A 24935-nucleotide genomic window follows, 5' to 3' on the forward strand; every position below is an offset into this window, starting at 1 on the left:
GACATCATATAGTGCCACTTGTAATCATTTGATCGACCTTCGGTAAGTGTTCATTGGACATTTTTAGACCAGTTTTTGCCAATACGTGCGAGATATCGATCTGCTTGCAGCGTTACTTGATCTGGATTATGGTTGTTTTTTTTTGTTTTGAAGTAAAAAGAGAAAATGAAAATGAATCTAATTTTCCTACTCTTCTGGGATCGTGAGCAATGATCCGAGAAGCATTGCTGTAGGGGATCTATCCAGCTAACATTAAATCATATAACTAGCGTATGTACAGCATCATATATCCCATATTTTTTATGGTATTTGATGCGTATATACGATAGATTATATGCATATATACGATTTATTACTTACGTAGAAAAAAAGCGAATGGCGAAAAAAATTAAAATGTTCAGCTCGCGAATTAGGTACCGCTTTGATTTAAAATTTTGCAATGGTCGAAATACAATTTTCCGTACCATTCCACCTCGCTGAACGCCTTGGCGTATCATGGAATCGTGTACAGCTGCTGTCAAACGCTTAGCTGTCAACTGAACATTCGCTCAAGCCCTGCTCATTTCACTAACCCTCTGCCTTTAACATTTCGGCTCTCGGGCAACAAAACGTGGTTTTGCAGCAACAAAATATTTATTTTTCGAAATTCGCGAAAATTTGGCACCGTTTGGTGGAAAAGTGCCACTCGTTCCAATCGGGAGTGAACTACTAATCGTGGTGTGCTGAAGTGCAGTGAAAACGGTCAGTTCTTGTCGCGTCAGTGACCGAAAAAAAATCCACCTCATTACGATCAAATCACACACGAATCGAATCGTGTCTGGTCGAACATCTAGCAGTAAAGGACACTTTTTCTTATTGCCCCTTGCATTTTCATTTGCTGCAGCGTTAAGCAGTAGCAAACCGAAGCGTTAATCCGTGAAGGATAACAAACGAGGAAAAGCGGTGCGAGTATTTCCTTCGGAGGATTCATCCACGAAAGGATAAAAAAAAACACGGGATAAGGAAGGCTTTTCCTGTTGGTGCGTGTTTATGAAAATCAATTTTCAAGACAAGTTCAGTTCAGTTCTGTTGCGTAGTTTAAGCAACCGTTACTAGTGAGTGTTTTTGGTCAAGTAAAGATAGAATTTTTTCTCCCCGGTTTGCTGTCGACGGTTTGGATCGCCTTCCTCGAAAGAGAAGATCAAATACCCTGACCCAGAGAGCAAGATTATGTCATCGGGCTTTTAATCAGCAAAACAGATAACTGCGTGCAAACAACAGGAAGAAATTGATTGCTATAGTTTGGAACCAAACTTAGTTACTATAGCAATAGCATACCGGTCAATTATCTGTTAACCGAGCAGCGCGATGGCCAATTCTGGAACGACTTTACCGTGTCTTCTGGCCTGAGTTGTGCAGTGGGAGTGAGCGGGACAGCAAGCCGAACAGAGAGGGCCAACATGGAGCGAAAATGTCGATAGAGTAGAATAGCAACACCAGCACACGAGAGCACGCACGAGTTGTTCGTCGTCGTCGTCGTAGTAGTCTGCAATACCGATCTCAAACTTTGTTTGCCTGCATCAGTTTTTGACAGTTTGTATCTCTGCGGAAGAGAGAGAGAACGGCTTGTTTTTCGTTCGATTCATTTTGTTTTATTCTCACGGGCTAGTAGGTGAGTGTTCCACAAAAAAAGAATAATTGAGAACCATTGTTTTATCGTGTAATCGAGTTTATCGATTTACAGATTGTTTCTCTATTTTATTGTTGTTATTCTTTTTTTTTACTTCATCTTAAAACGCATTCTAAACATATCTGCTTGTAATTATTGTTTGATTGAATTCGTGTGATATTGTGTGATTTACAGGACTGTTTCATTGTTATCTTTTCTTGTGCAGAGTTTTTCCTGCTTTAGCAAACGCAAGTCGTTAGTGAAAAAAGCAGGGAACATCGAACAGGGTCTGGCCAGGAAAAAAAGCAATATATAGCCTAGTCGCAGACTAGAGCCGAATTCGGATCGATTCACGACGATTCGGAATTCAATTTCCTATAATGGCAACGCACGTTTCGACAGACACAAGCCCTGGCAATACCAACAATAACAATAACAACAACAACAACAGTTCAAGTTCATCATACGCAAATGTTTTGTTGAACATCAAGGAACAGAACCAAAAGCAGCAGCTTCAGCAGCAGAATGATAATAACAAGGAGAATATTCGCAGTGAAAAACCTCCGTTGAGTTCACCACCTGCTGGTCAAGGTGGCCCTTCGAAGGCACCAGATGTTCCCAGTAAAGACAGTGGAGGGAGTATAGCAACGCTTGGGGGTGGCGATGAAGCGGAAGATGATGCTAGTTTTGTCCCGGTGGTTTCGCATAACAAGCGGGATCGTCGTTCGAGGCAGAAAGCTTCTGCCGCATCGACATCCAAGTTTAGTGAACAACAGCAGCAAGGTGATAAGCCGCCATCGAAATCATCCCGTCGTTCAGGGGGAGGAGGAGGTGCTGGTGGTGGGGGCGGAGGCGGTGCCAGTGCCGGTGGTGCTAGGAAAGAAACATCTGAGGGAGTTGCTCCGGCTAAAAAAGATAGGAAACGAAAATCTGACGAACGAAGACGTGCCGGCAAAGGGCGGGTGGAGGCTGAGAAGGAAGAAAAGGTGACCGAGAAAGATTCCCCGGGTGAGACAAGTGGATCCAACAAAGTTAGCAGCGAGGAAGGGTCTGATAAGGAGGCACCGAAAAAGTTCATTGAAGCTCCTCTGCCGAAAGTTAATGCTTGGAAGGTAAGTAAAGTTGATTAGTGCAAGTGGGGAGGTTTGTTGTTTTCTTCTTTTGCTTTTCCTTTGCTCCATCGTACGTTCGCAGCTCACTGCGTTTTATTTTGAAACTGTAAACACATGTGGCCGTGAAGCGAGAGTGCAAGTGCGATAGTGATGATGATTTGGAACGTTGGAGCGAAAGGGAAAGCGATAAACATGGAGATATGGAACCAATGGAGTTCGCGAACGTTGCAGACGAATGTCCGGCCATACCACGTGGTTAGACACAATATTGTTTTTTCGTTCTAAAGACGATCGTCAGTAGATGCTGTTTTGTATATGCAAAGTGGAATATTTTTCAAAACTAGTTTTGGTGGAATGGAGCAACAGAGCGAACCTTTTTTGTGCGGCTTATGGCACACAAGATGCAGTAGGCTATTTTTCGATCAATGCTAGTAGGCATAATGTCATGTTCACCAATTTGCAATGCCGAGATTTTATAGATATAGTTTGTTGAACTAGTAGATGAGGGAATTCTAACATCTCAAACACCATGGTACTCACATTTCCCTGAAATAATTGGTCTCGTGCTGAATTAATCAAACCATTTCTATTTCTAGGTAACACCCAGCGTAGACCCAGCACCCATCCCATCCGCTGACTCAAAAGCTGGAAAATCATCCGATTCTCAAGCATCAGTCGCTGTTTCGTCCGAGACGGCCAGTCACAAGGCCCCTAAATCCTCGACCGAGAAACGCATTCTGCAACCCAAACAGCAACAAGTAAAGGTTCAGCCCCAAGGTAAGAGAAGGACAATTTCAAATGATGAACTTGTGCAGGGTGTCGATCATCTGAAAAAAAACTTTGAAAATCAGGAAATATCTGAGAATTCAAATAAGGTCCGGTAACGAAATGTTTTTTTGATACATCTATGAAATTCTTTTAATATATCTATATAAATAAAAATATAAGGCAAAATCTGTTAGTAAGCGGAAAACCCGAAGAAGGGATGGTCCGATTTTAGCCTTCTAGATTTTGTTGTATTCGTCTCTTCCCGTAGATCAATATAGAGGAGAGAAAAACCGGAAAACTCTGAAGGAAGGTCGGAAAATTGAATTCCCACATGTTTTTTCGAATCAGCTAGTAATATATATGTGTTTTAGCCTTCCAGGCTTTCTGTGTACATTTATTCCAGTGGATGTTGTTCGTTTTTTTCTTTGAATTGAAAAGAGCAAACAGTCTTCTATTTTTGTGCAGCTCCGTGCTAAGCCGCTATTAGTTCTGTAGCTATGGGGAACTGGTCAACAATTTTTCAGGCAAAAGTAGCTGTAATAATAGAATGTAGAAATGTCTGCCTCAAAAGAAATTATAGACATGCTAACATTTGCATCTTCTCAGACAGTCAAGCGGCACATAAAGCTCAAATGCTTTCAAGTGTTATTCAAAAATTGTCTGGGAATGCATTTGCCTTTTACGGCAACTAAGTCAGATAAGTTCGGTACAACTGTACTGGATTCCTGGCCATTGCGGTGTACAGAGCAACGAACGAGCAGATGAACTTGCCAGGAACGGCTCAAACTCACCCTTTCACTGGTTCAGAACCATTCTGTAGAATTTCTGACTGTATGTTGAAAAGTGAGCTGAAGAAATGGGAGGATCGGGAAATGACATCCAATTGGATCGCTGTGTCTGGTCTTACAACAGGACACTGTCCGAGTAAATACCATCTCAAAAACCTAGGTTTAGTGCAAAATGATATTTGTCGCTTTTGTAATGCCGAAAGCAAAACCTCGGAACATTTGCTCTGCAAATCCGGAGCACTAACAAAACGCAGACTTCAACACCTTGATAAGGCAATTCTGTATCTGAATTATGGAGTTTGGCCTGTGTCGCCGATCAGAACTATAAATTTCATCAAACAGATTATTCCTGATTGGCACCTCTCTCGTTATAGCTTTCAGTCTTTTTCTTCATCAATAATCTGAAGATAAGCTTGAAGCGTAGTAGAAAAAATGATGCATATCACAATATGGAATGGAAGGGCTATAATTTAATTGACAATCTTCCTCAGGTGTCGATGGATGACCCCAACGTGAATTGGTCAATTTTACGCAAGCTGAAAATGGGCTTTAAACGTGGAGAAGGAAGACTCTTGGCCAGCTGCGGAATGCATATTTTACACGGTGCATTCAAGGACGATCATTGATTCCGATCAAACATTGGCTGGAAAACGAAACGAAGCTTTAACTGTATGGATAAATTTTGGGCGTATCAGAGGATTTTCAGCAGACTTGGCACTGAAACAATATTCTATATTTGTTGGTAGCAACAAGTTTGCTTTTGACGATCATAATGAATGAAATGTAAATTTTTTGAAGGGATTGCTTTAGGGGGATAAGTTTAAGGGGTTTTTTTTACCATCGTAAAAATGACCTGTTGTCACTCGTTAGAAACGCCAACCTAGCGAGTAGTGTTCCATTAACGCTGAATGTATTTTTCAAAACATGCCTGAGGAGTCGGTAGTGGCTAAGCGTAAATTTTATGACGCTTAAGACGCGTTGACTGAAGGTTTGGAATTGACTGATTGGTCTACTGTTCGTGGTTTGATGAGTTGATGAGTCGATCAATCAGTCGATAAATGAACCACACTCCCCGATTCAAACCATCACTTAAGCCGTCATTGTCGATCGGAAGGCTTCGGAACCTGAAAACCAAACGCTCGACGGCGCTTCGGAGATATTCGTAGCCACGGTGTATGTACTCGAAGATTCAATTCAATGTAGCATGTTCTGTTTACCGTGCATACAATCGCCAAAGATGTGCTGCTTGGGTGAGAAGAACTCAAGAAGAATTGCGTCGCGATCCAAGGATGTTTCGGTCGTTTGTGAAATCAAAGCACAAGGAAGATGGAGAGCGAAATGCCAACTTTTTTCGTCAGCTTTTGGCAATGCTCTTCCGGACAATCCATCCACTGAATTTCTCCACACAGTTTCTACCGACCTTGTCGATGTTGACCGCTTCTCTGTATCCGAAGAAATGCTTGTCAGAGCGGCGCGTAAGCTTAAGTCTTCGTACACTCCAGGACCCGACAGTCTACCAACCATTATTCTGAAACGATGCATTTAATCACTATCAACGTCACTCCTGAAGATCTTTATTTATTTATTTATCTATTCGTCTTCGATTTAAACGTACAGACTACTAATTGAGGGGCTTAGAATGAAAGGGGTGTAAGTGATGTGATCGACTCTCTCTTTGGGTCATAACCTAGCTGCAAATACATTCCCAGCTGTATTTACCAATGTGGAAAATAGGTTGGAACCTCATCTATCTAAGTTATTAATACTATTTTTTCAAAGAAAGAAAATTAAAGTTTTTTTTTTATCCCTTTTGTTTATTTTAGGCTCATTAGCATTTTAACTGTAACAGAGCCGAATTTTTTAATCGTGTACATGTCACATGTTTATCATATCTATAATTAGCACATTACACAGTTGCCATTTTTCGGCGTTAGACTATTCCCTACTATACCATTGCATATGATACACATTTACACAGTAGCCATTTAGGCGTAAGAGTTTTCTATCTGTTCTTCCATTATCCAGTTAGACCGGACAGCGGAGACCGTTGTTGATCATTGTTGAGTTATTTATAGAGCAGCAGCCCGATGTTTCTTGCAGAGCAGAGCAGTTGTATGGACGAATCGATCTTTATTCGACCGTGGATCGATCTCCATCGCTGATGATTGTTGCGTGGACGTAGCTATTCTGTAACAACACAAAGATGGTCAATGAGGGCCCTGAGTTTTGAACTCACGATCGATCGCTTACTAAGCGAACGCGCAACCAATGTGGCTACGGAGACCCCCAAATTAAAAAGTAATTAAATTAAAAAGAAAAAAATTTCCATGTAAATGTGCCCATCGTCCGATGTATGGAAAACTTGTTGGAGATTTTAAGGGCTATTTATATCTATTTTTTTCAGAATTTTCAAAGCATATGTTTTCGAGAAAAATGGATTTTAATTTTCAAAATATTTTTTGTTCAATGAATTGTATTTTCAAAATTTTTTTTTTATATTTTTCAATGAAAATCAAAATGATTTCCTACATTCCATTTTTTGACTAAAATTTTGTAGGTCTTATAATTTTTTTTGTGGTTTTTTTTAAAATTTTGTGTTTTTTCAACTTTTTTCCGGAAAATCTTAACTTAAAAAGATCTACAAAAAGTTGGTCAGAGAATGAAATGTAGGAAATTACTTAGGTTTTAATTGAAAATCATCAAATAGTTTTTTGGAAAAAAAATTTATTGAAAAAATTTTTTTTGGAAATTAAAATTTATTTTTCTCGAAAACATATGCTTTTGAAGTTCTGAAAAAATAGATATAAATAGTCTTTAAAATTTCCAACAAGTTTTCCGTACATCGGACGATGGGCACATTTACACGGAAAGAGTTGTTCGAACAACAACTTTTTCATTTTTTTTCTTTGAAAAAATAGTATTAATGTTTAATTCGTAACATTTTTATGTATAAATTATCGCTCTGCTATAACTTTTCTCTATTTAGAAACATATCAAGAACATGTCAAACGTGAGAATTTACATACAAAAATATTACGAGCAAAACATTATTTTTTTCAGGAGTCTTCATACAAAAATGGCTTATATTCCAAAAACTATAAAAGATAGAAAGTTGATGTCTTCGACTAAAGTTTATATTTTAACAAGATCGTATTTGTCGGATACAGTATATCACTATCTTGACTTTAAACAAAAAGATAGGTTGTATTTTTTTCAAAGAAAACATGAAAAAGTTGTTGTTCGAAAAACTTTTTCCCTGTAAAAGTGCCCATCTTTCGATGTATGGACGACTTGTTGGAAATTGTAAGGGCTATTCATATATATATTTTTAAGAATTTTTAAAAAATACGTTTTTGAGAAAAATGAACTTTTTGTCAGCGATTTTTTTTTCCGAAAAATGTTTGGTATTTTTTTGTGAAAATTTAAATAATTTCCTACATTTCAATTTTGACAAGAATTTTGTAGCTATCATAGTTTTCAAGTTATAAATTTTTGTAAAAAATTAAGAAAAGAAATTGTATTTTTCCAAAAAGTTGTCTAATTATTTTTCGAGTATTTCAAGTATGCAAAGTTGCTTAAATGACCCATGTCTCTACACCCACAACGTTCCACTGCTATCTGAGATGGTGCTGCCAACGGCCAGTCGAGTTGGCATTAAATTTGTCAATAACAGTTTGATTTCCAGCAAGAAGGTAGCGGACATCTGCCAGGTCCTCTCGACCGAGGTGGCCGGCATCTTCGAGGCACCACAGCTTCATCTTCCAAGCCGCTGTTGGTCGCCTCCGATTTGGCGAGTGCCATTAATGCCATCTGTGCGGCCAGGTCCAAGCAACGATGAGTACAGGCCATCAGAAAGCACCTATTGCCTGTTACTGTGCTCATTTTAGACCGATTTGCCAGAATCGGTCACACCGGTCCTGTTTTTACTCAGGAGGTGCCACTTGACGACGTGAAGTTGTGGATCATCCACTCTTTTCGCACCTTTTGGCGTCGTGCACAAATTACGTAACGCGATAAGGGGGGGGGGGAGGGGGGTCGAGGTTGCGTTACTTCCTGTGTATTAGAGATAGGAAATTGCGTTACGTAGGGGGGGAGGGGATCCAAAATCCGGATTTTCAGCGTTACGTAATTTGTGCACGACGCCTTTGGACCGAAAGGTAGTTCGTTGAGAGAGGGCAGTTTCTCAGAAAAGTCAAGGGCTCGGTTGTCAGGTTCGACGACGTAAAAAGCATGACAGAACAACGAATCTTGTCCAGACTGAGGACCGGTCACTGCTCGGTCTCACATGGGTTCAACCGAGGACCTTTCCAATTACTCTGTGACCACTAATCCACACCTCCGTCGAACACCCTTTCTGTGTGGTTGCCCAAAATATGATGATCTGCCAACGAGATCTAGCGTTTGAACAATGAGTCAGCCAAGAAGATCCTTTTCCTTCCTCTCCACAATGAAGGGAAATAAGAACCGTCGGAATCTTCAATGGCACGGCTTCCTCTCCACTGACCTAGGGTCATGGTCCAAGGACATACTAGCCATCTGGTCCAACAAGCTAACAGCAAGTTTTTTTTTGTTATGTTTAGGAAAAGGATTTATATGTTTTTAATTTTTGTGCCATTATTGTCCAATTTTTTGTGCATTGACTTGTTCACATCGAAATCTTGCGACAATGCCGGCGATAGAGAGGCGAATCAGCCTCTCAGATAAAGATTAAAAAAGGGATTTTTTTCCGGAATTTGAGTCGACGCCCTATTGTGTAGCGAAACGAAAACAGAGCGATTTTTACTAATAACTTATTTTGTCTACAGTCAAACCGGTTGCTCCGTCGAAAGTCACATCCGATCAGCCTGCGGTTTCAGCAAAGGAAAAGAAACGCACTAGTCAAAAAGTAAGCGTAAATCAATTAGTAGTTATCCGAGTTCGTCTCCACATTATGTTTCACACTTTCAGTCCAGTGACTTAACAAGTGGTTCCGATTGGCCGACGCTCGAGGGACGGCAAAAATCTGGGGAACCCAAAAAACACGCAACGGTTCCGGTTGCAGAAACTGCTTCCACTGCAACATCAGCATCTGTATCGACAACAGAGCAAAACAAACCATCATCAAGCACTCCCAGTGAAGCGACTTCAACTCAAACTCCGACAGCAAACACATCGACTGATACAAGCCAAGCTAATACTTCCTCGTCAAAGCCACAGACCTCTGCGGAGGAAGACTCCATTCGACCAAAAAGTGCAGATTCGGGCGAGCAAAATGGTGCGAGCGGTGTTAGCAACAATCGCAAAGGACCACGGCCAAAGTGGGTTCCGCTGCCGATTGATTTACCGAAACAGCGGGGCCGGCGAGAGCGAACCCCGAGAAGGCGTCGCTATGATGATTACGACGATGGCAACTGGCATCAGGAGCGCCCACCGCCACGATCCAGCCGGCTGCGAACCAGTCGTGGTGGTGGACCACCATCTTCGTACCGTGGCGGACGTGGTGGACGAATTTCACGCGGTGGAGGCATCCGCAGGGGTCCACCATCAACACGAGGAGCACTGGGGCCGGGATTAAGACACGGGGATAGAACATCACATGGATCGACCGGACAGCCACTAGCGAATGGTGTTGATTTTGAATTTGGAGCCATCGGACAGACGATTGGAAAGGAGCAGACGGCGTTTATGATGCCTTACCTCAGCACGTTCTACTACAATGGAGCGCCGCTGATCGGAATGGACCCGACAAGCGTCAAAGAGTGTATCAAAAAGCAAATGTGAGTTCATTTTTGTGTTTTTGATTCTAGAGTATATACAACCGTTTTTTTTAATTTTTTTTATTTTAGTGAATACTACTTTAGTGAGGAGAATTTAAATCGTGACTTCTACCTCCGCCGAAAGATGAATCCAGAAGGATTTCTACCGGTGACGCTTATTGCGACTTTCCACCGAGTCCAAAACATGACCGCAGATATTAACATCATTATATCGGCAATTCAAGACTCAGACAAGCTGGAACTGGTCAATGATTATAACGTTCGGACCAAAAACGATCCGACCAAGTGGCCAATCGATCCGACAGACATGGGCACAAACCACTACACAACAAATACCACTCCTGCTGCGGCGGTTGAAACCCATGCCGAGAAGCCAGCAGAAAATCCACCCGTACCCGGGGTAGCTTCCAGGATTCTGTCAAGTATCCCACCACCTCCGATGCCTCGCAATTTTCGTGCTCAAAACACACCAGTAGCCACGACCAACAAAGTTCCTTTTATAATCTCGGCGAGTGGTGCCGAAGCAGTTCCAGCTACAATAACAACTACAACGCCAGCAGCGAAGACGCCAACGACTTCGGAATCGGAAAATTGGAACCCTAATGTGCCGGAATTCATTCCCACGTCGGTGGTACAGCGGAAACTATCTTCCGAAAACACTGAAAACACCACCAACGCTGCGGCAGCCTCGAGTCAGGATAAGGATAATAAAGCCGAGGGCGAACAGCCTTCAAAAAACGACGTAGAGAAATCTGATCCTCAAACTATTGAGCCTCCTGCACCTGTTGTCACCGAAGAAGCTGAACTGTGGAAGGAAGTAAAACGTCGCTCCCGGTCAGCCCAATCTCACCACGAAGCCACACAACAGCAGCACCGTGAAGGACAGGCCCAACCTAAGGATCGATCCAAACGAAATCAACGACCCGAGCAAAAGAAGACTACCGAAAAGGAACCACTTTCTCGAGATGTAGCGTTGGCTGGACCATCTCAAACGGGAGAGGAGCGAGAAGAGTTAGATTTCCAATTTGACGAAGAACTTGATCTTCCGCGAGGGGGAGGACGCGTGAATCATTTCACGGACAACTGGTCCGATGACGATGATGAGTCTGACTTCGAATTGTCGGATCACGAGATTAACAAGCTCCTCATTGTGACCCAGGTTCGTTTTGTTTTGAACAATCGATGAGAGGTTTCAACTTAATTGAATTTTTCTTTTTCTGTTCTCACAGGTACGCGGTCGAGTGCCAAAACGCGATGGTTACGATCGGACGGGTGATTTCACCACACGCACAAAAATCACCCAGGATCTGGAAGAAATAATCAACGATGGACTGCACAACTACGAAGAGGATCTTGTAACGATCAATTGCCGCCATGGCCATGGTACGAGCAACTACAAAACCATCAACTTGATCTCACAGGAAGAATTCGACAAAATCATCCCCAAGACACCTAAGGTTTCACAGGAAGCTCCACCACCGCCACCGCCACCTACTTTTGTAGAGTCGCAAGATGTTTTGAACGCAAGCAGCACCAGCGCTGCCCAGCGACACAAGGCGCGTTTCTTCGCTGTGAACAAGGATGAATTTGTCGATCCGATCACACCACGTAAACGCAAAACGAGGCATTTGAATAATCCACCCGTCGAGAGTCACGTTGGTTGGGTTATGGACGTTGTCGAACATCGACCACGGACCACAAGCATGGGCAGTTCTACGGGAACATCCCCCACTGCCTCCAGTTATGGTTCACTGCCTCAGAGTTTGCCAACGTTCCAACATCCTTCACATTCACTGCTGAAAGAGAACGGATTCACCCAACAGGTGTACCACAAATATCACGGCCGCTGTCTGAAGGAACGCAAACGAATGGGACCGGGTCAGTCGCAGGAGATGAACACACTCTTCCGATTCTGGTCCTTCTTCCTGAGGGAGAACTTCAACAAGACTATGTACAACGAATTCCGCCAGATCGCACTCGAGGATGCGGCCGAAGGCTTCCGCTATGGTTTGGAGTGTTTGTTCCGATTCTACTCGTACGGTTTGGAGAAGAAATTCCGACCACAGCTTTATGACGATTTTCAGGCGGAAACGATCAAAGATCACGAAAACGGTGAGTGGGCAAAATTTGTACGCAAACAGTCATTCCATGTCAAACCGATATAGTGGTTCTCGAATTTCCATGAAAAGTGGTAATTTCGTTCCTCATCGCGATTTCCATTTGGGGTGGTCCGAAAAATTATTTTTTTTCTCATTTTTTTTTCCAAAAATTCTTTTTCAAAAAATTCATAACTTTTTAATTTCTTTACCGATTCAGATGATCAAATTTGGATTTTGTTATCGTTATCATTGATGTTTTTTTATATAGTTTTAATGGTCTCGGAACCAAGAGCACTATATTCTTTTATATTTTTCTTGAAAGCTGAAGATTTTTTACATAACATATCCAAAAATGAAAAAGGCGTCAATTTTCAGTTGATGACAAAAATGACTTTTTTTTAAAACAAAAAAAAAATGCTTCTGAATTACTAAACCGATTGAGATGATCAACATATCAAATTAAAACCAAGCTACTCCTACATCACACATGTGAAAATAAACCTTATGTTAGTTGCATAGATCTAGTTTGGTCGCATAGGCGTATTAAACGGAGACTGAAAACATGTTAACTTTTAATAAACATAACTCAAAAAAGAAGAAAAAACACCTATCTGATACACCTATCTATCTGACCCTAAAATGGAAATTGTAACCCTAACGAAAAAAGTCACAGGAGGGTTGTGCTCGAGACACGATCGCATTGTTGTGTTGTGTTGCATGCTGATTCTGGACATGTTTGAAGAATAACATCGTTAACCTTTTTTGATAATGATTTGGTTGCCCTGAAAAGGGCCGACTCCACCAGTGTTTATAACCGAGTGGTGATGACAGAAGGATGGTGCGTATCGTAATAGAAGATGCCGATGTGGATTGAGATATGATGAAAGCGGCAAATTTGCCCCTGGACGAAATGGCTCCTGTGCTATGTATGGATGAAATAAGGAAAAAAAATTTCACCAATGTAATTGGAAAATTGTTATCATTATCAAGGGTGTCGACTACATTGAAAAACCTTGAAAATTCAGGGAATTCAAACAATGTCAGGGAAAATCAGGGAATATCAGGGAATTTCGTCAACAATCTGGAAAAAAAGAAATTTCGCCGATCAGAATTTTGATTATGGCAGTAAATAGAAAGTAAACGATACCATCAATAATGTATTTCACTAGTTTGACTCTCTGTATGTTTTTCAGTACATACATGTTATTTGCTTTTGCTTGTAGATCACTTTGTAAGGTGAACTTACTCCTCCCAAAGGGTAAACAGCGCAAAATTGGACGGCTTTTACATTCATGCTGTTTCTCTGGCATTTGACAGATATGTCCGCAAAAAGAGAAAAAGAGGTACGATATAATCATGAAGTTGTTTGACATTCTTTTCCGACTGTCAACTGAAGTGAAAGTATGGAGTTTTGGCAATTTGTATCTTTTTTTTTTTATAAAAAATGAATGATTTCTTCGTTACAGATAATAATACTATTAACTGAAACATAGGGGGCATAACAGTACTAAGTATGGAATGGCAGGAAAAACTTCCGTCCAAGACATTTGGCTATAAGATCCGGAGATTTTGTCATGGTTGATCGACACTGGCTAGGATGCGAGTACTGTTTCGCATTCACACCAAGAGCTCAAACCAGGCACCTCCAGGTTGTATTGCAATAGATCACTTACTTATGTAATCAGTACCTGCACTTCAGTTTCAACCAATTCGCTTCCTCTTTCCTTCTTTGAAAAATATTGATCAATTCATGTTTAAAAACCTTGCTAACAAAATTGAGACCCTGTGGTTCCTGGAAAAAGTTATGTGTCACAAATCGCTCCGCACTGCTGAAAAAGACATGGTTGTATTGAGAAGAATGGTTCATGACAGTCAGAAAGCTGAGAAGGTCTAACTAGGGCGTGATAAAATGAGCTTCATGATGATGTTTGACTTTGTCCCGAGTTCTAAATCTGAGCTCGACGATACTTTGTAAGCTATACTTTTTCGTTGGCTTCGATGAGGATTTGAACAAGACTACAAAGAGGATACAGATGGATCTGAATGTCAGATTTTGGGATGAAGAAGAGAAGGAGGTGGTAAAAAGCGTAAATGACGTCAATGTTCTTGGGACGTTCTCAAGCATCAGAGATCAACTTGCAGAAAAAGAAGGCCTGGGAAATGTAGCTTTGAACAAACTTCTTTTAATGTCGATGAACGGCACCATCGTGAATTGGTCATTTTACGCGAGCTGTAACTAGACTTTCAATATGGAGAAGAAAAACTCTTGAACTTGGATAGCTTCGGTTGTGTATTTTACACGATGCATGCAGGTGGTCTCCAAAAATTTTACGACAGTCAAATCCTACAATTTCGTCTGGGATGCGAAGAAATGTTGAAAGCACTGGTTTTAAAGCGTTGATGTATCCTGCGATGAAAGTCGTATCCTCTTTTGAGCTCGTCTTGAGCCATTCGTCGTTGACTTTGAACAAAAATTTGCTGGGAAACGATTCGAGAAGCTTTCGATTTGCTTCTGAATTTCACAGATTTTGGACTCAGCACTGAAACATTATCACAGGTTTGCTCACTATGATAAGTATACGGAACCATAGTAAAAATGGTCTTCTGTTTCGGGTGTGGAAATCACAACGTTGAGAGGGCTCTTATCGTTTAACTTAATTAAAAATCACAAACAATTAGCTAATTAAATGTTTTAAGAAATACAACTTCAGAACGAATAGAAAATTTTAATTTTTCTGAAAAATTACTGGAAAATCAGGGAATATAAGGGAACTTATTTTCGAGTTTTGAGTCGACACCCTGAATATCGAACATAATTATCAATTTTTCTAACTAGAAAAAAACATGTTACTTTGTTATTGAGAAATGGAAATGGTAATTTTCTTGTATAATTTTTACTTTCTGAGTGTTTATTCAACCCATTTTAATTTTCGCTACAAACTCAACGGGACACGATGCTGAGTAGAACATTGTTTGAAAATCTTTGCAGATAGCATACGAAATTCGATTGCAGGCATCGTGTGAAATAAAGGAAATTCGTGGACGATTTATACGTCTAATGTGAAGTTGTTGCGTCTTATAGAATAAACTGGACTTTTAGTAGAAACAGATTACTTTCAGGGTTTCCGTATAAACATTTTTCAACCAGAATAATAGTATTTTTTTACGAACATCAACATCAACATTACTTTTGCAGTTTACGAAGACAATCCAAGATGTCAGGTCGTGCGTTAAATAATAGATTATGTAGCCGGTTCAATCAATTTTACAGGTTTTCCTTCTCAGGATACCTAATTGCTGCCGCAAGTAGTGACATAAAAGATTTACGGAATTTCGTTCAGTCGGGTGGTCGATATTCAGCATTTACATAATCACAGCACTTACCGCAGTGAATCCTGATTCTTACCTCCTCCCACTAACAACTATCCTTTCCCCGATAAACGCTTATCTCAGGGAAAACAACATTTCATTAATTGTGATAGACGCGTAGAAATATTTCCTTTCAGTTGATGCAAACATCTTTCCGAAATATTAAGAAATGTTCGAGTTATAAGCACTCGAAATCTTTCGTTTTATCCTACATGTTCTGTGTAAGGTTTTCATTTTACCCCTCATATATTCCGGGTAGACGTAGTCCCAAGTCAATAAAAAAAACGGGACTAATATTTTTGCAATAAGGAACAAAATTACCACTTTTAACGAAAATCTGAAAATCACTAGATCGGTTTGGTCAATCCATGCCAAACCGATATAACAAAACTATTTTTGTGAATAAAAATGACGGATTTTTTCTCTTTCTTTCTCTCTCTCTCTCTTGTTCAGGTGGTCAACTATATGGATTGGAAAAGTTTTGGGCCTTTCGCAAGTACTATAAGAATGCTTCGAAGCTGAGTGTCAGTCCTAAATTGAAGGAGTATTTGGACCAATTTAAATCAATTGACGACTTCCGTGTGGTGCAGCCGCAGATCAACGAGATGTTGGAAGGGGTGGGCAATCTGAAATCTACCCCATCGAAACGGAGGCCTCGAAGTGTTTCGGAGAGTGAAGGTGTTACGGTGGTTGCGGGACCGAGCAATGTCAGGCGGGCTCAACAGGGTGGTGGCGGGACGAGCGGACAGTCAAGCGGATATTATGGCGGCTACAACCAATCGAACTATGGCCGTAAGAGGTGAGTTTTCGGTTCATCATGAATCTGCACCAACAATAATCTATATCATATATCTACTCATATCTATTCCTAGATGCGATTCTGCCGGCAACCGAATAGTGGACGCTTCAAATCGCTCTGGACCATTCGGGAATTCTCGATTCCGCACAGGTTCTTTTGGAGAGGGTGCTTCCAGGGGAGCCGGGAGTCGGCCGCGCAGCGGATCAACGGGAAACAAAGTAGTAAGGGTCACAAACGAACGTTTCCTGCTCAATCGCGGTGGACCGTCTTTCTCTGGAATGGCTGGCAAATTGGCCCAGCAGAAATTACAGAGCAGCCGGGGAAATAGTCGCAACAATAGTCGCGGAAATAGTCGAAACAACAGTCGCAGCAACAGCAGATCGAAGGCTCCCGAAAATCCTGTACCTTCTATGTCATCTTCGACATTGGCATCGGCAGCAACAGGAGGAGCTGCTGAAGCGGGAAAATCGTCATCCACGACATGTGATAAGTAAAGTGTCGAATTATGAATTTGTACTTGTTGAACTTGATAATGGAGAGAGCCCCCCTATATTGAATAGCACTTTCGTTGAAGGAGAGTGCGTGGGAAGCAACTGCACAGTTTCCCATCGACTTGAAGCAGGACAAGATTTCAAAACGGTGAAAACTAGTGAAACTAAACTACCACACAACATGAGCGGTTTTATGTTACATTTACACGTCCTTATAAGAAATTGTCGTCTATTGCATATAATTTTTTGCTCTTATATTTTAGATGACTTAAATTTATTATTCATTTTGCATTGTGTAAAAATTATTGATTTTTCTCATGGCGAATCTGAATCCCAAAGCTTTAGGGTTTTTTTTTGTTCAAATTCGGTTATTTATAGTAGGAAAAAGCATTCGATTTTGGTTGAAACAAACTGGAATTCGTACAGTAAATTTCGTACAGAGGTCAAATCAATAATCACATTCACCTTAAAAACATGAGAAAGAGAAATATTTACTGCCATTCTCTGTTCTCTTGTTAGGATTAGTGCTGATAAAACTATACCTATTAGAAACATCGGAAAAATCTAAGAGAAAAGTGCAGGAAATAGAATTTAGATGTTGCATTCATTAAGCTTTCCGCTATACTCTTGATTGTGCTTTTCAGTTGAACTTTTCATTTTGGTCATACATTTTACCGTGATTAAATATTGAAATCATGTAATCGAAAGTAATAGTTCTTGTACGAAACAAACCCAGATAAATAGCTCTAATAGTACTACTCTATTCGAGGCATCAGCGTGGGGAAGTATTTTGCGTTGCATTACTTGTTCGAACAAGTAGTTATTGTATTTATCTAATCGCAATGGCACTACGAAAGAAACTGGAACAAATGGCTCAGTAACACCACTTTTGCTCCTTTTCATTCGCATTATACGTCATTAGACGATTTTCTCCCGCTGATGGGTAATCAATCGCCTTAAGTTTCAAAATGTTGCTTGTTGATTGAAGAAACAATGATGGAAAAACTGGAGGAAACTATTTGTAGAGGAAAATAAATATATATAAAAAAATGAAAAAAAGTATCAGTAAGCCTTAACCAGTTTTTTTTTATCAAATTTCTAGTTTGAGATGAACTGAAGCGATGGAATATTTTCTATTCTTTTTTTCTTTGATAAGTTAACTATTTTTAAAAGAAATGTTTTTTTTTTCTTCTCTTGGGACTATCACAGTAACCAGCACGAGAAAGCATGAAGTAATAAATAAAACATGCTATTAAAACGTATCACACAGTTATGCCACAAAAGAGAAAATGGACTATGCTTTGCGGGAGAAATAAACACAGTGACTGGAAAACAAAATAAATAAAAAAAAAGTTTAAAACATCTAAAACGTATATAAAAAAAATATAGTCATACTGTAATTAATTGTGAATTCGAGAAAAACTTGAAATGTAAATAATAACTATCTATATATTCAGTAATGTTTAAAGAAACAATAAATTAAGGACACACAAAAATTGCGTTTATGTTTTCATCACTCGTTTATGTGTGAGTTGATATTATTGGGCAAGTCGCAGTAAGCCATGAAGGTTGAGCAAACTTCTGTCATTCATTGCTTTGCCTTTTGCTATTGATTGAAGTGTGTTTTGATATAAAAATTGCTGAGCCCATCGTCACATCTTGTTTTGGATTTTACCTTTTGCTTCCCTAAGATGAGACCAAACATGTATCAATTGTAATTTAAATCATGTGTATCATCAAATAGCCGATTTACTGTTGTTTCGAGTTATCAGAATACTATTTATAATTTGATTGTGCTCGTGAAATTCGGAATCAATGTATGGTAAGTACATTTTCTGTCTCCAAAACTGTTACTGTCAACTAGCTGACCTGGCGAACTTCGTCCCGCCGAACATTAATTTTTTGATATGAATTCTTCCGAACATTCCCATTTTCTTACTAAGCGAACATTCGCGGGTTCATTTGTAGATCTCACCCCATGAGCAGGATTATTAGGTGGAGCAGATGGCAAAATTCGCAAGCGTAGTGTGCGTGATAGTATGCACTGCCATAGCTACTTTTCACATTGTGACGTTCATATTTGTGTTTACATTCAATTGCTTTCCACATCCATGTGAAAACGCTTTTTCCGATAAGGTTTTTATCAATTAAAAACAGATCTTTTCGTGAAGTTCCCACTGAATATGCGTATAATATTACAATGTGCAGTGGAGTTTTGTGAAAAGATGTCGGAAAAGATGAATAAAAGTGATGAGCCCCATTATAGAAATCGAATCGAGGATTCGATACAACCACTATCACTATCACACCGAGTAAAATCTGGAATCATAGAAATCGAGGAAAACAGCTCGATTCGTTACTCTGCTCGAATGTCAGTGGCAGTAATGAAATATTTTGAAAGGAGTTTGAAATGTTTCACAAAGCACTATAGAAAGGATACCAAATCTTTTTTTGAGACATTGGCTATGAAAATTATAAATATCTATATTTCCGAAAGTGTTAACGAAAGTGTTATTTTTTTTAACGAGAGCAATTGGTGTAATTTTATCCGCTCCTGTGCAAAAAATTGTTCGAGATATACCACAAGGTAGGTGCGATCTTGATTCCGTGTTTTCGATGGTAGAATTCTCTCTTGCTCTGCTTTCATGTAACAATTCTGCTCCGGGATTGGATAGAATTAAGTTCAACTTGCTGAAAAACCTCCCTGATGTGGCGAAACATCGCTTGTTGAATTTATTCAATCGGTTTCTGGAGAATAATATTGTTCCAGATGATTGGAGACAAGTACGAGCTATTCAAAAACCCGGAAAACCCGCGTCCGACTTCAATTCGTACCGCCCAATAGCAATGCTGTCTTGTATACGGAAATTGTTGGAGAAAATGATCTTGTTTCGCCTTGATCGATGGGTTGAAACGAATGGCCTACTCTCAGATACACAATATGGGTTCCGCAGAGGCAAGGGGACGAATGATTGTTTTGCGTTGCTTTCTTCAGAAATTCAAATGGCTTACGCCGAAAAAAAACAAATGGCTTCAGTATTCTTGGACATAAAGGGGGCATTCGATTCTGTTTCAATAGAGGTTTTGTCGGACAAATTACACTCTCGGGGTCTGCCGCCTCTATTGAATAATATGTTATATAACTTACTTTGTGAGAAACATTTGAACTTTCCTCACGGAGATTCGACAGTAAGTCGGGTCTCTTACATGGGCCTCCCCCAGGGCTCATGTTTAAGCCCCCTTTTGTACAACTTCTATGTAAGCGACATCGACAATTGCCTTACACAAAATTGCAGCCTTAGACAACTTGCAGATGATGGAGTGGTGTCTGTCGTAGGATAAAACGAATCCGACCTGCAAGGACCCTTACAAGATACTTTGAACAATTTTTCAACCTGGGCCATTGGGCTAGGGATCGAATTCTCCACGGAGAAAACAGAGATGGTGGTTTTTTCTAGGAAGCATAGACCAGCAAAACCAAAGCTTCAACTTTTGGGTAAACCGATCATTCATGCTATGTCATTCAAGTATCTTGGGGTCTGGTTCGACTCCAAATGTACTTGGGGGGCCCATATTAGGTATCTGAATAAAAAATGCCAACAAAGAATAAACTTTCTCCGTACAATTACCGGCACCTGGTGGGGAGCCCACCCAGAAGATCTTATAATGTTGTATCGAACAACTATTCTCTCAGTGATGGAGTATGGCAGTTTCTGTTTTCAATCAGCTGCCAAAACACACCTCATTAAACTCGAGCGAATTCAGTATCTTTGTCTCCGTATCGCGTTGGGATGTATGCCCTCAACGCATACCATGAGTCTCGAGGTTTTGGCAGGCCTACTCCCACTAAAAGATCGCTTCAATTTATTATCTCTTCGGTTCTTCATCCGGTGTAAGGTCATGAACCCATTGGTGATCGGAAATTTTGAGCAGCTGATCGAGCTAAATTTTCACTCCGGATTCATGAGTTCATATTATGAATTCATCTCCATGCAGGTTGATCCTTCTTCGTATATTCCCAACCGTGTTTGTTTCCCTGACTACATCAATTCCTCTGTGCATTTTGATCTGTCCATGAAGCAAGATATCCATGGATATTCAGATTACCAACGATCGAGGATCGCTCCAACGATCTTCGATGAAAAGTATGGGGGTATCAATTGTGACAATATGTACTTTACTGATGGGTCCACTATAAACGAGTCCACAGGATTTGGAGTGTTCAACGAATTTTTTAGCACCTCACACAGTCTTCAGAATCCTTGCTCAGTGTATATTGCTGAATTGGCAGCAATTCAATGGGCGCTGGACAGCGTCGCCTCACGACCTGTTGAACACTATTACATTGTAACGGATAGTCTTAGCTCTGTCGAAGCTATCCGTTCAGTGAGGCCGGAAAAGCACTCGCCGTACTTCCTTGAGAGAATACGAGAAATTTTGAGTGCTTTATCCAGACGCTGTTATGTCATTACCTTTATCTGGGTCCCTTCACATTGCTCCATTCCGGGTAATGAGAGGGCTGACTCATTAGCAAAGGTAGGTGCAATTGAAGGCGATATTTATCAGCGACAAATCGCCTTCAATGAATTTTATTCTTTAGTCCGCAAAAATACTATCGCTAACTGGCAACGCAAGTGGAATGAAGATGAATTGGGCCGGTGGTTTCACTCGATTATCCCTAAGGTTAGCCTCAAACCGTGGTTCAAAAGTCTGGAATTGAGTCGGGACTTTATTCGCACCTTCTCCCGACTCATGTCCAATCACTGTTCGTTGGATGCACTACTCTTTCGTTTCAATCTTGCCAGCAGCAATCTCTGCGTTTGTGGCCAAGGTTATCACGACATCGAGCACATTGTTTGGTCGTGCGAGGTGTATCTGGTCGCCAGATCGAATTTAAAAAACTCCCTTCGGGCCCGAGGAAGACAGCCCAATGTGCCGGTGAGAGATGTGTTGGCTCGGTTAGACCTTGATTACATGTCCTATATATATGTTTTCCTTGAAGCTATAGATCTTCGTGTGTGATTGTCCCTACATCCTTATACCCTCCTTTCCTTCCTTTGCGGGTAATTCGTCCCCTTGCTATAAATAGTAGAATAAGTTGAAATGTAAATACACTATAGATATACGAATAGATTTATGAAATGAGTGTTCATCAACATTGTTACAATTTCCTTATATCCCATCCTTCTCCTAAAAATATGTCACCCTCCTAAACTCGAGTACACCGCGAGTAATCGGTTTTCCACCTTACTAACCATAGATGTAAGAAAATTGTTTATATATATAGTTTTAAAATTATATTTAAGAATTCGGCTCCTTTAAACTTAAGTAACTGAGCCTGTAAAAATAAACGAATTAATAAAAAAAAAATTGGTGTAATTTTGATTATTGACGTTACAGAAACCCCAATCTTCAAGAATTATTTTTTTCCGTTCTTCTGTTTCCCGGAAAATGACAAAAAATCAAAAAAGCGCCAAACAAAAACATTGGCCAATACCTACGTTTTTGTTCCTGTATGAGGTTCAATCCAATGCTTTTATTCCTACATCACAATGTGTGATCTTTTATCAAAGTAATATTCTAGAAAAGTTTACATATTTTCATATTTGGTAAGGCTTTGTTTTTTGATAGGTTATGTGAGGTTATGTACTTTCCGCACATAGTTGCTTTGAATCGATTTTTATGCCCAATAAAGTGATACAAATTTGAATGATTTTGATAGTAAGTGGTAGCTAATAGATTAAGCTATCATTTGATGCCAAAGCCTTACCATAGAGTTGCTTTCCAAAGCCATGAAAAATTATCGAAGTTACTGTTCGATTTTTCGAACGCTTGGCATAAAACGGGTTAATATGGTTATGTTTTGGAGAAAACTGATATTCCCTCTACGAATGAAGCTTAATGGATGTAATGCATGCATGGATGTGTAATAAAAACGACTTCATGGAACAATTTGCTTTACAAAAAATATAATTATTAGAAAATGAAATGAATTCCATAAGGAGTCACGCATGAATTCCACTTTTTTTAGCAAAACAATTTTTTGCATGTAATTTTCTTTTAGCGTTGAATTCTCGTTGTAGCGGCGTCAATAGCTTTATTGTATTGGGCCACCACCTGTGACCCTAAATTTTCGCTTGTTGTGTGCTAGTGTTTTCTTTACCTTTCACCTCATGTCAATCCAAATCTGTAATTAAAAAAAAATCATTATTGTTTTGCAAGACATTTCAGCTTTAGCATATGGTATAGAAAGTTTGGTATAGTATAGCAATAAAAAAGAAAATTACTGACAAAAGTAACACGTACTAATGTACGCTAGCAGGAATAAGTAATTTTTAGGTAGGAAATACGGTTGATAGTAATTCAAAGAATATAACAAAATTTACTTATGAAGTTATAAATATCGTAGAAGAAATACTTACTTTCTGCCGTTCTGAACCAAGACACATTGATGGTCTCAGTGCATCAATCTCCTCACTGAATTCCTCCCACTTTTCCTTAACAGGGATTCTATTTGAACTGCCTCCAAAAAAAAAAACTCGAGCAATGTTTACATTCGCTTTCATTGGTTCAACGAGTCGTACTGATGGTGATTTGTCTGTCCACTCATTTTCAGCCACTGAAATATGCGCTGGAAGTAAATTCTGCATTGTAATTTACAACATGATTAATATAAATAATGATGGATTGAACACTTACCTTGTATAGACTATTCTGGCAGCACCGTAAAACAAATACTGATCAAAACAAACGAACATGTGTTGGAAATTGCATATATTTAAGCGTTTCTGAAATGTTTCCCAAAGGAAAGTATCAGGGACGCAAACCAAAACTAAATAATTCTCTGAAGATATGCAAAAAGCGAACCAAACAACTCGAAAATTTCTGACACTTGCATCGATAGCTATCACTCGCTCGGTGCTATCGAATTGCTCGATTTCTATAATAGTAAAATAGAGCTAACGAGCAAAATTCTTATCGCCTCGATTTCTATAATAGGGCCCGATATTTTTGTTCTGTCATTTTCACTCTCTCATCTTCATAGAAACAAACAAATTTTCGTTATTTTTGCGATGATATGATGATATTTTGAAAGCTCCTAGTACCGGTGTATGTGATTTGAAATGAATAGTTTACAATCAAGCAATCAAGTGCTATTTCCGAGCACTAAGAGTACGACTGTTCTCTGGACGTTTTTGCTCCTTAAATGATGGAAGTAAATCACAATACAATTATAATCTATTAAAAAAAACAATCAGTTACAAGATTAGATGAACATTTTGGCTCATGATATCATCAAATTGTGAGTTAAGGCTGATTTAGACGATGTCAGTCAGCGCTCTAGTTGAAGTATCCAGTGAACAGAGAACAGACACTCTGTTCAAGTTACTTGTACCAGTATCAAACAAGTAATTGGCCTCTAACTTGAACCGAGTGTCTGTTCTCTATTCACTGGATACTTCAACTAGAGCGCTGACTGGCATCGTCTAAATCAGCCTTTATTTAAATATGGTTTCGTTTCTTCCATATACATTCCATATTGAATGCAAATAATAATGACACCATATTTTGTTTACCAATGCAAATATACTTTGCCTATTGCTCCACCTCATGTGTACCTCATTGGATTTCACCATTAATTGATTTTCTAATTGACCATTTTCAATTTCCTTTTATGATCATTTTCTATTAACTCTACTAAATCTCATCATTATACACCCAGGTTTTTTTTTACGAGAGGGATACGTAACTCGTAAAAAAAACCGCGTAAAAAACCGCGTTAATTCGAAAATCCGCGTAAAAAAATAACGCGAAAATCCGCGTAAAAAAACCTGGGTGTAATATAAATTTATTTTCATGCACAATTTTCACTGATTCTTGATTCACTTGCAAATAACATGTTTATCCGTTACATGGACTAAATATTAGATCCAGAAAAAAAATCATTCATGATTTCTATTTTCAAAGTGCGTTATTCTACCTGAGAAATTATTGCCATTTTCGTTTCACACCAACGGAAAACGAAGCTAAATTCTGCAAACGCTAAACCCAACTGATCTGACAACGATGTCATTGTTGAACATATTTGAATTATTTTTTTCGAG

General features: G+C 39.6%; 1 protein-coding gene across 2 annotated transcripts; it reads left to right on the plus strand.

Moving 5' to 3' along the window:
- Window positions 1-562: 562 nt before the first annotated feature.
- On the plus strand, window positions 563-16849 carry LOC129767878 (la-related protein 1). Of its 2 annotated transcripts, none has more exons than XM_055769139.1 (9): window positions 563-1651; window positions 1844-2760; window positions 3357-3537; window positions 9122-9201; window positions 9264-10072; window positions 10142-11231; window positions 11302-12184; window positions 15994-16339; window positions 16413-16849. In XM_055769139.1, exons 2-9 carry the CDS (start codon window positions 2029-2031, stop codon window positions 16831-16833), a joined length of 4542 nt encoding a protein of 1513 aa, XP_055625114.1. In that variant the 5' UTR covers window positions 563-1651; window positions 1844-2028; the 3' UTR covers window positions 16834-16849. The 2 variants fall into 2 exon arrangements, with proteins under 2 accessions (XP_055625114.1, XP_055625106.1); XM_055769131.1 differs by having other exon boundaries at window positions 1875-2760.
- Window positions 16850-24935: the final 8086 nt, after the last annotated feature.

Source organism: Toxorhynchites rutilus, chromosome 1 (assembly GCF_029784135.1).
Source record: "Toxorhynchites rutilus septentrionalis strain SRP chromosome 1, ASM2978413v1, whole genome shotgun sequence".
NCBI classification, from domain to species: domain Eukaryota; kingdom Metazoa; phylum Arthropoda; class Insecta; order Diptera; family Culicidae; genus Toxorhynchites; species Toxorhynchites rutilus.

Bases quoted from the DNA above. Each gene is read 5' to 3' on its own strand.
- LOC129767878 (XM_055769139.1), top strand. From the start codon at position 2,029: ATGGCAACGCACGTTTCGACAGACACAAGCCCTGGCAATACCAACAAT. The intron at 10,073-10,141 runs GTGAGTTCATTT...TTTTTATTTTAG, and splicing joins GAGTGTATCAAAAAGCAAAT to TGAATACTACTTTAGTGAGG. The intron at 16,340-16,412 runs GTGAGTTTTCGG...ATCTATTCCTAG, and splicing joins TCGAACTATGGCCGTAAGAG to ATGCGATTCTGCCGGCAACC.